General features: G+C 43.7%; 1 protein-coding gene across 1 annotated transcript in view; it reads right to left on the bottom strand.

Moving 5' to 3' along the window:
• Positions 1-12,196, bottom strand: part of LAMA5 (laminin subunit alpha 5) — a 241,453-nt gene that overhangs the window by 128,341 nt on the left and 100,916 nt on the right. Inside the window, 3 exon segments of the mRNA XM_070744488.1 lie at positions 606-696; positions 3,420-3,538; positions 10,272-10,387. Coding sequence (XP_070600589.1) covers positions 606-696; positions 3,420-3,538; positions 10,272-10,387 — 326 coding nt within the window.

The following is a 12,196-nucleotide window of genomic DNA, read 5'->3' as shown; positions in this document are numbered from 1 at the left end:
TCCTTTTCCCCAAGTGCATTATTTTACATTTGGAAACATTAAACTGCAGTTTCCATTGCTTTGACCATTTATCTAGTACAGCTAAATCATTTACCATATTACAGACGTCTCCAGGAATATCAACCCTATTGACACTTTAGAGTCATCGGCAAATAGGCAAACATTCCCTACCAAACCTTCCCCTATGTCACTCACAAACATATTAAAAAGAATAGGACCCAGAACAGACCCTTGTTCTTAACCTTTCTCATGCCGTGACCCCTTAATACAGTTCCTCATGTTGTCGTGACCCTCAACCATAAGTCTAATGTCCATTCTTGCAACAGAGCTTTAAGATGACTGGCAGGAAGCTCAGAAGGACACTCCCACTGTAAATGCCTGATTGGTTAGATGGTAAAAATATGCTTCAAGGCGCTAGAATAGAAGCTTTAGTTCCTAGCACCATAGGAAATTTGTTTTTTCCCATGGTCTTAGGCAACCTCTCAGAAATGATCCTTCGACACCCCCCCCCCCCCAGGGGGCCCGACCCCCAGGTTGAGAACCACTGCTGTAGAGGGATGCCCTCAGAAGTATACCCATGTAGATATTAGAGAGAAAATACTCACGGTAGCAAATATAAGGTGAATCTATGGAATGATCAGGGGATTTATAATATCCCGGACTGCACCTCTCACAGTTGACGCCCATTGTGTGATGCTGCAAAATAATTCATCTGTTAGCTGCCGTTAAATTCTCTGCCTTACAAGGCAGAAGCTGCAGGATCAAACTTCAGATCGTGCAGAATGCAGCTGCGAGAGCAATCATGGGCTTCCCAAGGTATGCCCATGTTACACCAACACTCCGCAGTCTGCATTGGTGGCCGATCAATTTCCGGTCACAATTCAAAGTGTTGGTTATGACTTATAAAGCCCTTCATGGCATCGGACCAGAATATCTCCGGGACCGCCTTCTGCCGCACGAATCCCAGTGACCAGTTAGGTCCCACAGAGTTGGCCTTCTCCGGGTCCCGTCGACTAAACAATGTCGTTTGGCAGGTCCCAGGGGAAGAGCCTTCTCTGTGGTGGTCCCGACCCTCTGGAACCAGCTCCCCCCTGAGATTAGAACTGCCCCTACCCTCCTTGCCTTTCATAAACTCCTTAAAACCCACCTCTGTTGTCAGGCATGGGGGAACTGATATAATTTCCCCAGGCCTATATTGTTTATGTATGGTATGTTGTGTGCATGTTTTTTAAATTATTGGTTTTTAGTTTTAATTATTAGATTTGTATTCTACATTGTTTTTTCTATTACTGTTGTGAGCCACCCTGAGTCTACGGAGAGGGGCGGCATACAAATTTAATAAATAAATAAATCAAATCCCAGTAAGGGTATGGCTAGCTGATGAGGCCAGAACAAAGCCTAAATAATGCTATCATAGTCTTCCTTAATTTTAAAAATTCAACAAAAAACATGTGATACATACAGAATATAATGAACAAAATTAACTGCCTTGGAAATGGTCCTGGGTTGGGCCGAGAGGCAAAAACGAAGCTGTGGGACTCCTTCGATATACTAGGGTGATCCGACATGAAAAAAAAAAGGCCCTCCCTGGTACAAAGCTGAAGGGATCAGATCCTGTGGCCTAGAGGTTAATTCTCAAGGCAGAAGCTGTAGGGTCAAATCCCAGTAAGGGTATGGCTAGCTGATGAGGCCAGAACAGGGCCCCCTAGTGCTATTCTAGTCTCCTTTAATTTTAAAAATTCAACAAAAAACATGTGATACACACACACACACAAACACATATCCTAAAACACAGGTAATCCTTGACTTACATCAATTCATTTAGTGACCATTTCAAAGTTACAACAGCATTGAAAAAGGTGACTTATTCCCATTTTTCTCTAGACTTATGATCGTTGCAGCATCCCCATGCTCACTGGATCAAAATTCAGCCACTTGGCTACTGACAATTGCTGTGTCTTAAGTCATGTGATCAGGTTTTTGTCACAGGTAAAGTCAATGGGGAAGCCAGGCTCACTTAACAATCATGTTATTAAATTAGTGCAACGATCCACGTAACAAAAGATGGCAAGAAAAGTTGTAAAATGGAGCAAAAAGCCTTGATTAGCAACATAAATTATGGGTTCCACTGTGGTCTTAAGTCAAGGACTATCTCTAATTAAGGAGACACAACTAGCCTCAGTGCAATTTCTCTGCACATTCTCCTCCCAGACCACTCCAATTTATTTATTTATTTGTTATTTATTAATTAGATTTCTATGCCGTCCTTCTCCTGAGACTCAGGGTGGCTTACAACAAGGCAAGTACAAAATATGTGAGAAATCTAAAACTTAAAATACTAAAAAACATCAAATCTAAAATCACAAAAGAACTCTGACAAGAGTCATATAGTCTAAACCCCCTAATCCATTGAAAAACCAATCATCCACGTTTCATACTCGCGTACATTATCAATTCAATCATAGGCCAAGGTAGCTGTTAAAATTCAATGACCCCAAACCTGTCGGCAGAGGTGAGTTTTAAGGCTTTATGTAAGGCTGGGAGGGTGGGGGCAGTACGATTCTCTGGGGGGAGTTGATTCCAGAGGGCCACAGAGAAGGCTCTTTCCCTAGGCCCTGCCTGGCGGCATTGCCTGGCATTGACCTGGAGAAGGCCAACTCTGTGGGACCTCACCGGCTGCTGGGATACATGAGGCAGAAGATCCCAAATTAGGTCTTCGGCATCTGCATACCATATTTTTCGGAATATAAAACCCACCTGAAAATTTGGGTGTGTCTTATACTCCAAATGTAGCTTTTACCAAGCTTTTTTTTTCACCCTAACAAAGTGTTATCGTGATCTTCGGTGCTTTGCTAGCTAAGCAATCTTCTCTTTGCCTGCTTCTTTCATTGCTGCTCCCTCCAACAAACATTTTTTTCAGCCTTAACTAACAGTGAAGCAATCTTCCATGCTTTGCTAGCAAGCAATCTTCATTCTTTTTTTCAGTCCTAGGTGCTACAAGTGAAGTGATCTTCTGTGCTTTGCTGGCAAAGCGATTTCCTTTGATTTTTCTCATTGTTTCTCTCTAGAGACAAGTGTTTTAGAAACTGTTTTTTATTCTCATTCAGAGGATAAAAAGCAAGCATGTGGACACAAATCCAGAAAATTAATGGGCTGAAGCTGACCAAGCTAAAAACTAGCCAGATGAATACCTGGGAGACAGATTATTTTTTTTCCCTATTATCCTCCCCCAAAACTAAAGGGCATCTTATACTCCGGTGCGTCTTATACTCTGAAAAATACAGTAATCATCCCCATTCTTCTCAGCCGAAATCCTCCTCCGTGAAACACTCCAATCCGAATCAAATTCAAACACTGAATTACCTGTATCCTCAAAAGAATGAGAGGAAATAAATACTGCGTACAAATTAAAGCCTCACCTGACAGTCAATGCAGACCCCTCCTCCTTCAAACTGGTCGTAACGATTCTTGCTGGCTTTCTGATGCTCAATGTCTGGGTCATAAAAGCAATCATAGGCGTGGCCATTGCAATTGCAGGCTGAAATAATACAAAAGGTGATTAAAAGCTGATTCAACAGCGAACACAGCGCCCTGTTTGCAGAATTGTTGATGTGACAATATCTGTCACATCCTCTGGGTGGTTAGATAACTTTAAACTGATGCACATTTTTGCTTATTGTAAAATGCTCATTGATCATCAACATTTTCTAATAGTACAGCAGTGATGGTGAACCTTTTTTTCCTCTGGTGCTGAAAGTGCATGGGCACATGCTATCACGCATGCGTGAGTGCCCACACCCATAATTTAATGCCTGGAAGGGGTGAAAACAGCTTCCCCTGCTACCCAGAGGCCCTCTGGAGCCCGGAAAAAGCTTGTTTCCCAACTTCTGGGGGATAGGGAGGGCGTTATTCCCCTCTCCCGGTTCCAGGGAGGCCCTTGGAGCCGAGAGAGGGGAATAACACCCTTCCCCATCCCCCTGAAGGCTCTCTGGAAGCTAAAAATGCCCTCCCAGAGCCTCTGTGTGAGCCAAAAATCAGCTGGCACACACATGAACATTGGAGTTGATCTAGGGTGACAGCTTGCATGCCAGCAAATATGGTTCCACGTGCCACCTGTGGCACCCATGCCATAGGTTTGCCATCACTGTAGTAGAGGTAGTCCTCGACTTGAACATTTCATTTAGTGACCATTCACAATGGCACTGGAAAAAAGTGACTTACGACTGTTTTTCACACTTATGACCATTGGAGCATTCCCCGTGGTCATGTGATTTACATTCAGATGCTTGACAATAACTCACACTTATGACGGTCCTGGGGTCACGTGATCCCCTTTTGCAATCTTCTGATAAGCAAAACCAATGGGGAAGCCAGATTCACTTAACAACTATGCTACATCTCCCATTAACAAATAGGGGGAGAAAAGTCAGAAAATGGAGAAAAACCACTTAATGAATTTCTCACTTAACAACATAAATTTTGGGCTCAATTGTGGTCGTAAGTTGAGGACTACCTATAGCACTACACACATAAAAACACTGAAGGTTAGGAATATTAAAAGAGAGCTTTGTTCACTATTTGACTGAATCCGGAAACTCACATTTGTTTTACAATGCAAAAAAATGAATAAATGAACCACAAGTTATTTAAAACAGAGGTCCCCAACCTTTTTTGCACCAGGGACCGGCTTTAAGCTAGACCAGTTTTCCATGGCCCGGTGGGGGGGGGGGGAGCTAGCTGTCAGCGGCGCCGTAAAAGGGGTGATCAAGAGAGGAATGGGTGAATGAATGGACGGAGGGTGGGAAGGAAGGAAGGAAAGAGGGAAGGGACAGGAACAAAAGAAGGGTGCAAAGGAAGCAAGGAAAGGTGTGAAAGGGGGGAGTAAGAGAGGAAGGAGTGAAAGAAGGGAATGAGGGAGGAAAGAAGGGAGGAAGGAAAAGGAAAGCAAGAAATGGAGGGAGGAAAGGAAGGAAGGAAAGAAAGAAAGAAAGAAAGAAAGAAGGGGGGAAGGGACAGGAACAGAGGAAGGAAGCAAGGAAACTTATGAAAGGGGAGAGTAAGGGAAGAAGGTAGGAAGGAGAAAGAAAAGAAGAAATAGAGGAAGGGAAGGTAAAAGAGAGAAAGAAAAAGAGCAAGAAAGAAAGCAAGAAAGAGAAAGAAAGAAAGGCAACTTCAAAGAAAGGCTCACTGAGCATCTCTCACTCTCTTTCTATCCCTCTTTCTTTCTTTCTCTTTCTTTCTTTCTCTCCTCTTCCTTTATCTCTTCTCTCTCTCCCTCTCTCTTTCTCTCCCCCCTCTCTCCCCCTTTCCCTCTCTCCCTCTCTTGCTATCTCTCCCCCCTCTCCCCCTCTCTTTCTCCCTCTCCCTCTCTTTCTCTCTCTCCCCCCCTCTCTCTTTCTCTCTCTCTCCCCCTCTTTCTCTCTCTTCTTCTCACTTTCTCTCTCTTGTTTTCTTTCTGTCTCTTTTGCTTTCTCTCTCTCTCACTCTTTCTTGTTTTCTTTCTCACGCTCTTTCTCTCTCTTGTTCTCTCTCTTGCTATCTCTTTCTCTCCCCCCCTTTCTCACTCTCTCTTTCTCACTTTCTCTCTATCTTGCTGTCTGTTGCTCTCACTCACTCTCGTTCTCTCTCCGTTCTTCTCAGCGATGACGCGCGCACGCCCTGCCCGCCTCACCTTTGCGAGAGCACTTTCGCCCCGGGCTCTCAGCAAGGGGGTTTGGAGGAGAGGCGGGGCCGGCGAAGGTGATATTGAATGTCGGGGGAGAACGAGCGGCTGCACGCGCTCCCTATCCCCCTGCTAGCCCACTCGGAATATTCAAAATAAGAAAAGCCTTCGCCGGCAAAGGTTTTTCTTATTTTGAATATTCCGAGTGGGCTAGCAAGGAGATAGGGAGCGCGTGCCGCCCGTTCTCCCCCGACATTCAATATCACCTTCGCCGGCCTCCGCTGAGGAAAGCCTTTGCCGGCATTTCCTCTCGGCGTCAAGGAGGCGCAGCGGCGGGCGGAGAGAGGGAAGGGGGGGGGCAGCGGCGTCCCTCCTGGCCTTGGCGGGCCGCCCAACCCTCCCCACCTCCTGCAAACGCGGCGGGCGGCGGGGGGAGAGCGAGGAGCCGGTTCCGGCGGCCGCGGGGCTTGGCTGGCTGGCGGGGGGAGCGCCGCTGGTGGTACGGAAAGGCCGAGGGGGCCCTGGCGCCGCGGACCGGCTGAAAACCCCCAACGGCCCGGTGCCGGTCCGCGGACCGGCGGTTGGGGACCTGTGATTTAAAACACCATCAGTAATCCTCGGCTGACAATCATGGTTGGGGACCTGTGATTTAAAACACCATCAGTAATCCTCGGCTGACAATCATTCATGTACTGACTGTTCAAAGTTACAAGACACTGGTAAAATGACTTCACACTGGTTTTCATACCAGAATCTCCATGATCGCATGATCAAAATTCGGATTTTTGACAATTGATATATATTTACATGTATGTTGCACTGTTCTGAGTTCATGAGATCATCTTTTGTGATCTTCTGACAAGCAAAGCCAATGGGGAGGTCAGATTCATTTAATAACCAAGTTACTAAATTAATCACTTAATAATAGTGGCAAAAAAAAGGTCGCAAATTGGGCAAAACTTCACTTAACAATGGCCTTACATAGCAAAGTAAAGTTTGGTCTCATTTGCGGTCATAAGTTGAGAACTACCTATATTTCGTTATAACTATCCATAATTTCGCTGAGGCTTCCCTCGCTGGGAAACCCCACCTCCGGACTTCCGTTGCCAGCCGAAGCGCACGTTTTCGTGCTGGTGGGATTCCCCTGCTGGGATTCCCATGCAGCATCCCAAAATTCAGAGGTGGGGTTTCCCATGGAGGGGAGCCTCAGGGGAATCTCACCAGCACAAAAACGGGCGCTTCGGCTGGCAAAAGGGGTGGATTTTGGGCTTGCACGCATTAATCGCTTTTCCACTGATTCCTATGGGAAATATTGTTTTGTCTTACGAACTTTTCACCTTACTAACCCTGTCCTGGAACCAAATAAGTTCGTAAGAGAAGGTATCACTGTATTTGCTATTTAGTTTTTCATCTACATCCAGCTTCCAGCAGACGTGGTTGGTAAATCCACAGTAATTGAATTTAAACATGCCTGGCAGTGTTCCCTCTAATTTTTTGGGGGGGTGGGCGGAAAAGTATAGTGTCTGAGCGGCAGTCCCTTTGGGACTGGGCGGCACAGAAATAATAAATAAATAAATAAATAAATAAATAAATAAATAAATAAATAAATAAACAAACAAACAAACAAACAAACAAACAAACAAACAAACAAAAACCCCACCCTGTTTTGCCTCAGAGAATTTCAAAATAAAATACTGTACTGTGTGTCTATAACAGAGAGCTCATAATAGGGCAACTCTTATCAATATCAAAATGCCACTTAAATAGTTGAGGTAGTTTCAAACTAGATTTTCATTTTCTTTCTCTCTTCCTTACTCCCATTCTTTTTCTTTCTCTTTTCCTTCCTCTCTTTTTCTATCTGTTTCTCTCTCTTCCTCCCTTCCTCTCTCTCTCCTTCCCTTTCACTCTTTCCCTCTCGGCTTCTGGGCAGGTTTGGAAAACTCTGAGTTAATGATGATTTTTAAGTGAGCGATTGCTCACTGCTCAGCTTAGAGGGAACTATGATGCCTGGGGAAAACATATATCCATCCTAAGAAAAAATACAGTAAATAGTAAAATGGCAGACTAGATGGACCATGAGGTCTTTTTCTGCCGTCAATCTTCTATGTTTCTATGTTTCTATCATTGAGATCCTTGCATTTGGTCCTCTTTTCAGCCACCCTGAATAATTTAATAATGTCTGCAAGCATCGTCCATACCTGGATCGAAGTAAAAGTAACATTTTCTTTGAATTGAACCTTGCACCAAGTGACTTCAAGCAGTGGAGGTTTTTTTGTGTTTTCTGTCTTGGCAACAGCAGCAGTAATTTTCCACTGTCTTGCTCTGGGCTGTTTTGTCAGCTTCCCACACTAAGCTGCAACCTTGTGATTGTTCCGGTCTTTTCCATTTCCAGAACTACCAGGTGTGACCTTCCTTAATGCTTTTGAGTCCAGTCCAGGTCTAATTTCTCTAGGTCAGGCATCCTTGAAGAATGCCAGAAACGTCAACAGATGTAAAACAACAGGGATCCCGTGAAGTGGAGCATAACACTAGGGCCAAGAACCAGCAATGCTTGCCAAGTTGGAAGTGGGGAGAAAGCTGGATCTGAACATATTGAATGCCTCAAAAGTTTACTCTTTCGGAGCCAGTTTTCTCACATTTCCCGCTGGTCACTCTTAAGATTTTTAAAAAGGCTTCCAGATGCTTAATGGGTGGCAAAGGATTTCTTCTGAATCAATCCTAACTGAAAGCTTAGAACTACGTCGCCTTAAACACAACCGAAGCACATCCCATAAAATCATCTGCTACAACGTCCTTCCCATCAACAGCTACTTCAGCTTCAACCACAACAACACACGAGCACACAACAGATACAAATTTAAAATAAACCGCTCTAAACTCGACTGCAGGAAATATGACTTTAGTAACCGAGTAGTTGATGCATAGAACTCACTACCAGACTCTGTAGTATCATCACCTAACCCCCAAAACTTTACCCTTAGACTATCCACAGTTGACCTCTCCCGATTCCTAAGAGGTCAGTAAGGGGCGTGCATAAGTGCACCAGAGTGCCTTCCGTCCCCTGTCCTAATGTTTCTCTATTACTAGTATCATGGATATAAACATTGTTATATCTTTGTATACCACCAATATGTGCAATAAAATAAATAAATAAAAAGATTCACTCAGGAACTGTGTTGATTGACATCTCAGACATACTCTTATGGAAGGCGAAGAGGGTGGGGGCAGTAGGAATCTCTGGGGGGAGCTGATTCCAGAGGGCTGGGGAGCCCACAAAAAGATAAAATCACTGCCTAGCTTGAATACATGGCAGGAAGGAGGAAGCTTTAGAGTTCTATTTCAATTCAATTCAATTTATTAGATTTGTATGCCGCCTCTCTCCGAAGACTCGGTTCACCATGTTGATACTGTAAGGAATAAAATCTGAATCTGGATGTTCTGCTTCAGATACGATGAAGCCCCCTCCCAGAAGGTAACAAGGAAAACAGGTTATGAAGAGGATGGATCATAGCATCCCAGACAGTCCCGCAGAGACCCTGCTAAAGCATCGCTTAGATGCTATGTCCTGGATAGAAGGGAGAGAACTTTCAGTGATCTTTTCTGCCGTCCTCACCACTCTCTGCATCGCCTTCCTGTCTGAAGCAGTGATGCTTTCAAACAAGGCAGTAATACAATAAGGCAGGATGCTCTCAATCCTCCTCCTATAGAAATTGGTAAGGACAGGGGGAGGAAGATTAAATTCCAGCCATAAATGGTATGCATGTTTTTTTTAACTGTTGGACTTAAATTGTTTTTAGAGGTTTTAATATTATTTGTGTGTTTTAATTTTGATTGTAAGGCCTAGAGTCCCTAGGGAGATGGCAGGCATACAAATTTAACAAACAAACAAATAAATAAATTAACTTTTCTGAGAATGAGAGAGAGAGAGAGATGAGACAAAGAGATGAGAGAGAGAAAGAGAGAGAGACAGAGAGGGACAGACAGAGAAAGAGGAAGGTAGAGATGAGACAGAGACAGACAGAGGGAGAGAAACAGAGAGAGAGAGAAACAGAAAGATATAGACAGAGAGAGAGATGCGACACAGGGATGAGAGAGAGAGAGACAGATAGACAAAGAAAGAAGAGATGAGACAGAGACAGAAAGAGAGGGAGAGAGACAGAGAGAGAAAGAAAGAAAGAAAGATATAGACAGAGATATGAGACAGAGAAAGAAAGAGACAGAGAAAGAAAGAGGAAGAGATGAGACAGAGAGAGACAGAAAGACTTCTGATTTTGAAAATCAACTTGAATTATGAACCTTAAATTAAATAGCAGAGCCTGGGTGGTGCAGTAGTGCTACTTCTGCTGATCACTGGCTGCCAGCAGTTTGGCAGATCAAATCTCAGTGGGCTCAAAGTTGACTCAGCCTTCCATCCTTCCAAGATGGGTAAAATGAGGACCCAGATTGTTGGGGGCAATATGCTTACTCTCTGTAAAACACTTAGAGAGGGCTGAAAAGCACTGTGAATCGGTATATAAGTCTAAATGCTATTGCTATTAAATAAAGGTAAGGTAAAGAAGCATGAAGGTGGATGGGAAGGTGTCAGTTTTCTGTTTATTACAAAACTTACGTTCGCATTCGTTGGCACTGTCGGTAGTGGCTGGTTTCCAAGGCAACTGGTTGAATCCTGGACAACACTGATCACATGACCCACCGCAGGTATTGTGTTGACAGCCACACTGTAGCCTACAAATAAAAAGGGCAGTGAATCCAATGCAAACATCTGTATGAATGTATCATACTAATCGCTTTTATGTGACCCTGAATTTTAGAGTTTAGAGCACCAGCTGGTCTATGTTCTCATGGTCTATCATGGTCTACAGCACAGAGTCTCAGTGGTGCAGTAGTTAGAGTAAGCTACTTCTGCTGATCACCAGCTGCCAGCAGTTTGGCAGATCGAATCTCAGTAGGCTCAAGGTTGACTCAGCCTTCCATCCTTCCAAGGTGGGTAAAATGAGGACTCAGATTGTTGGTGGCAATACACTGTCTGTCTGTAAATCGCTTAGAGAGGGCTGTAAAAGCCACTATGAAGCAGTATATAAGTCTAAGACCAAATACTATTTCTACTAGCTTAACAACTGCAATGATTCACATAACAATTGAGGCCAAAAAGGTCATAAAATGGGGCAAAATTCACTTAACGAACGTCTCACTTCACAACATAAATTTTGAGCTCCATTGTGATCTTAAGCTGAGGACTATCTTACTATTCATTTCTATTTTTTTTAAAAAAACCAACCCAGTCTAATCAGCAAAACCAAAATCAAAAGTCCCCCCCCCCCCAAATCACAAGGACAAAACCCAGAAGTGGTTTCAAAATGCAGAAAATCCATTTTTCGTGCCTGTGTACGTGGTCTACCTGTTTGTACCTTTCAACGTTGGATTTCATCAGCTGGATTTGCAGTGGCTTGTAGTTATGTGTGTGTGTGTGTTTTTAAATGGGCATTTCTGAAAGTACCTGGCAAGAATTTTGTCCCATTTGCTGGTTTATCAAGAGGTGACCTCATGCTACAAAATTCCATTCCCCAGTACCCACCCAAGAAAAACACTATCTGTCAGCTGCATGGTTAATATAATCCTGTTCTAGCTTTTATCTCTACAATTACTCATTTCCCCCCTCGGGGCCTGCCTCTCCCTCCCCTGGCACCACACATATACACTGTGCAGTGTGTTCATAATCCAGGATTTAAAAATAGATACATCTTCTATTTAAAAAAACAAACAATGATGTACCAGCCACTGCAGGAATTTCAAAGGCGCTTCTACTTCTGCATGTAACCAGTAAGACCAACGCTAAACAAACGTTCTGCTCCAGTACAGATCATGCACGGCTTACAACAGTTGGTTCAAAGTCACAACAGCACTGAAGGAAGGAATCTTTCCCATTCACACATCTAATTATTGGACAGATTTAAAAAAGAAGGAAGGAAGAAATTACTCCTCCGATCTGATTTAAATGCACAGTGGTACCTCTACATACAAACTGAATTCGTTGCATGACCAGGTTCTTAAGTAGAAAAGTTTGTAAGAAGAAGCAATTTTTACCATAGGAATCAATGTAAAAGCAAATAATTTATGTGATTGGGGAAACCACAGGGAGGGTGGGGGCCCTGTTTCCTCCCAGGAGATTCCTAGAGAGACCCCATGGAGGCTTCTCTCCGCCTTTTCTGGCCCTGTTTCCTCCCATGAGATTCCTAGAAAGGCCCCACAGAGGCTTCTCTCCGCCTTTTCTGGCCCTGTTTCCTCCCAGGAGATTCCTAGAGAGGGCCTAAAGAGGCTTCTCCCTGCCTTTTCTGGTTACAGTTTTGGACCCTCGGTTTGTAAGTAGAAAATGGTTCTTGAGAAGAGGCAAAAAAATCTTGAAAATGGTTCTTGAGAAGAGGCAAAAAAATCTTGAAAATGGTTCTTGAGAAGAGGCAAAAAAATCTTGAACAAATCTAGAAAAGTTTGTAAGTAGAGGCATTCTTAAGTAGAGTTACCACTGTAGTTCATAAA

The sequence above is a fragment of the Erythrolamprus reginae genome, chromosome 3 (assembly GCF_031021105.1).
Source record: "Erythrolamprus reginae isolate rEryReg1 chromosome 3, rEryReg1.hap1, whole genome shotgun sequence".
Lineage (NCBI taxonomy): Eukaryota > Metazoa > Chordata > Lepidosauria > Squamata > Dipsadidae > Erythrolamprus > Erythrolamprus reginae.
The sequence above is the reverse complement of the archived record's forward strand: the minus strand, read 5'-3'. Positions and strand labels throughout refer to the sequence as shown.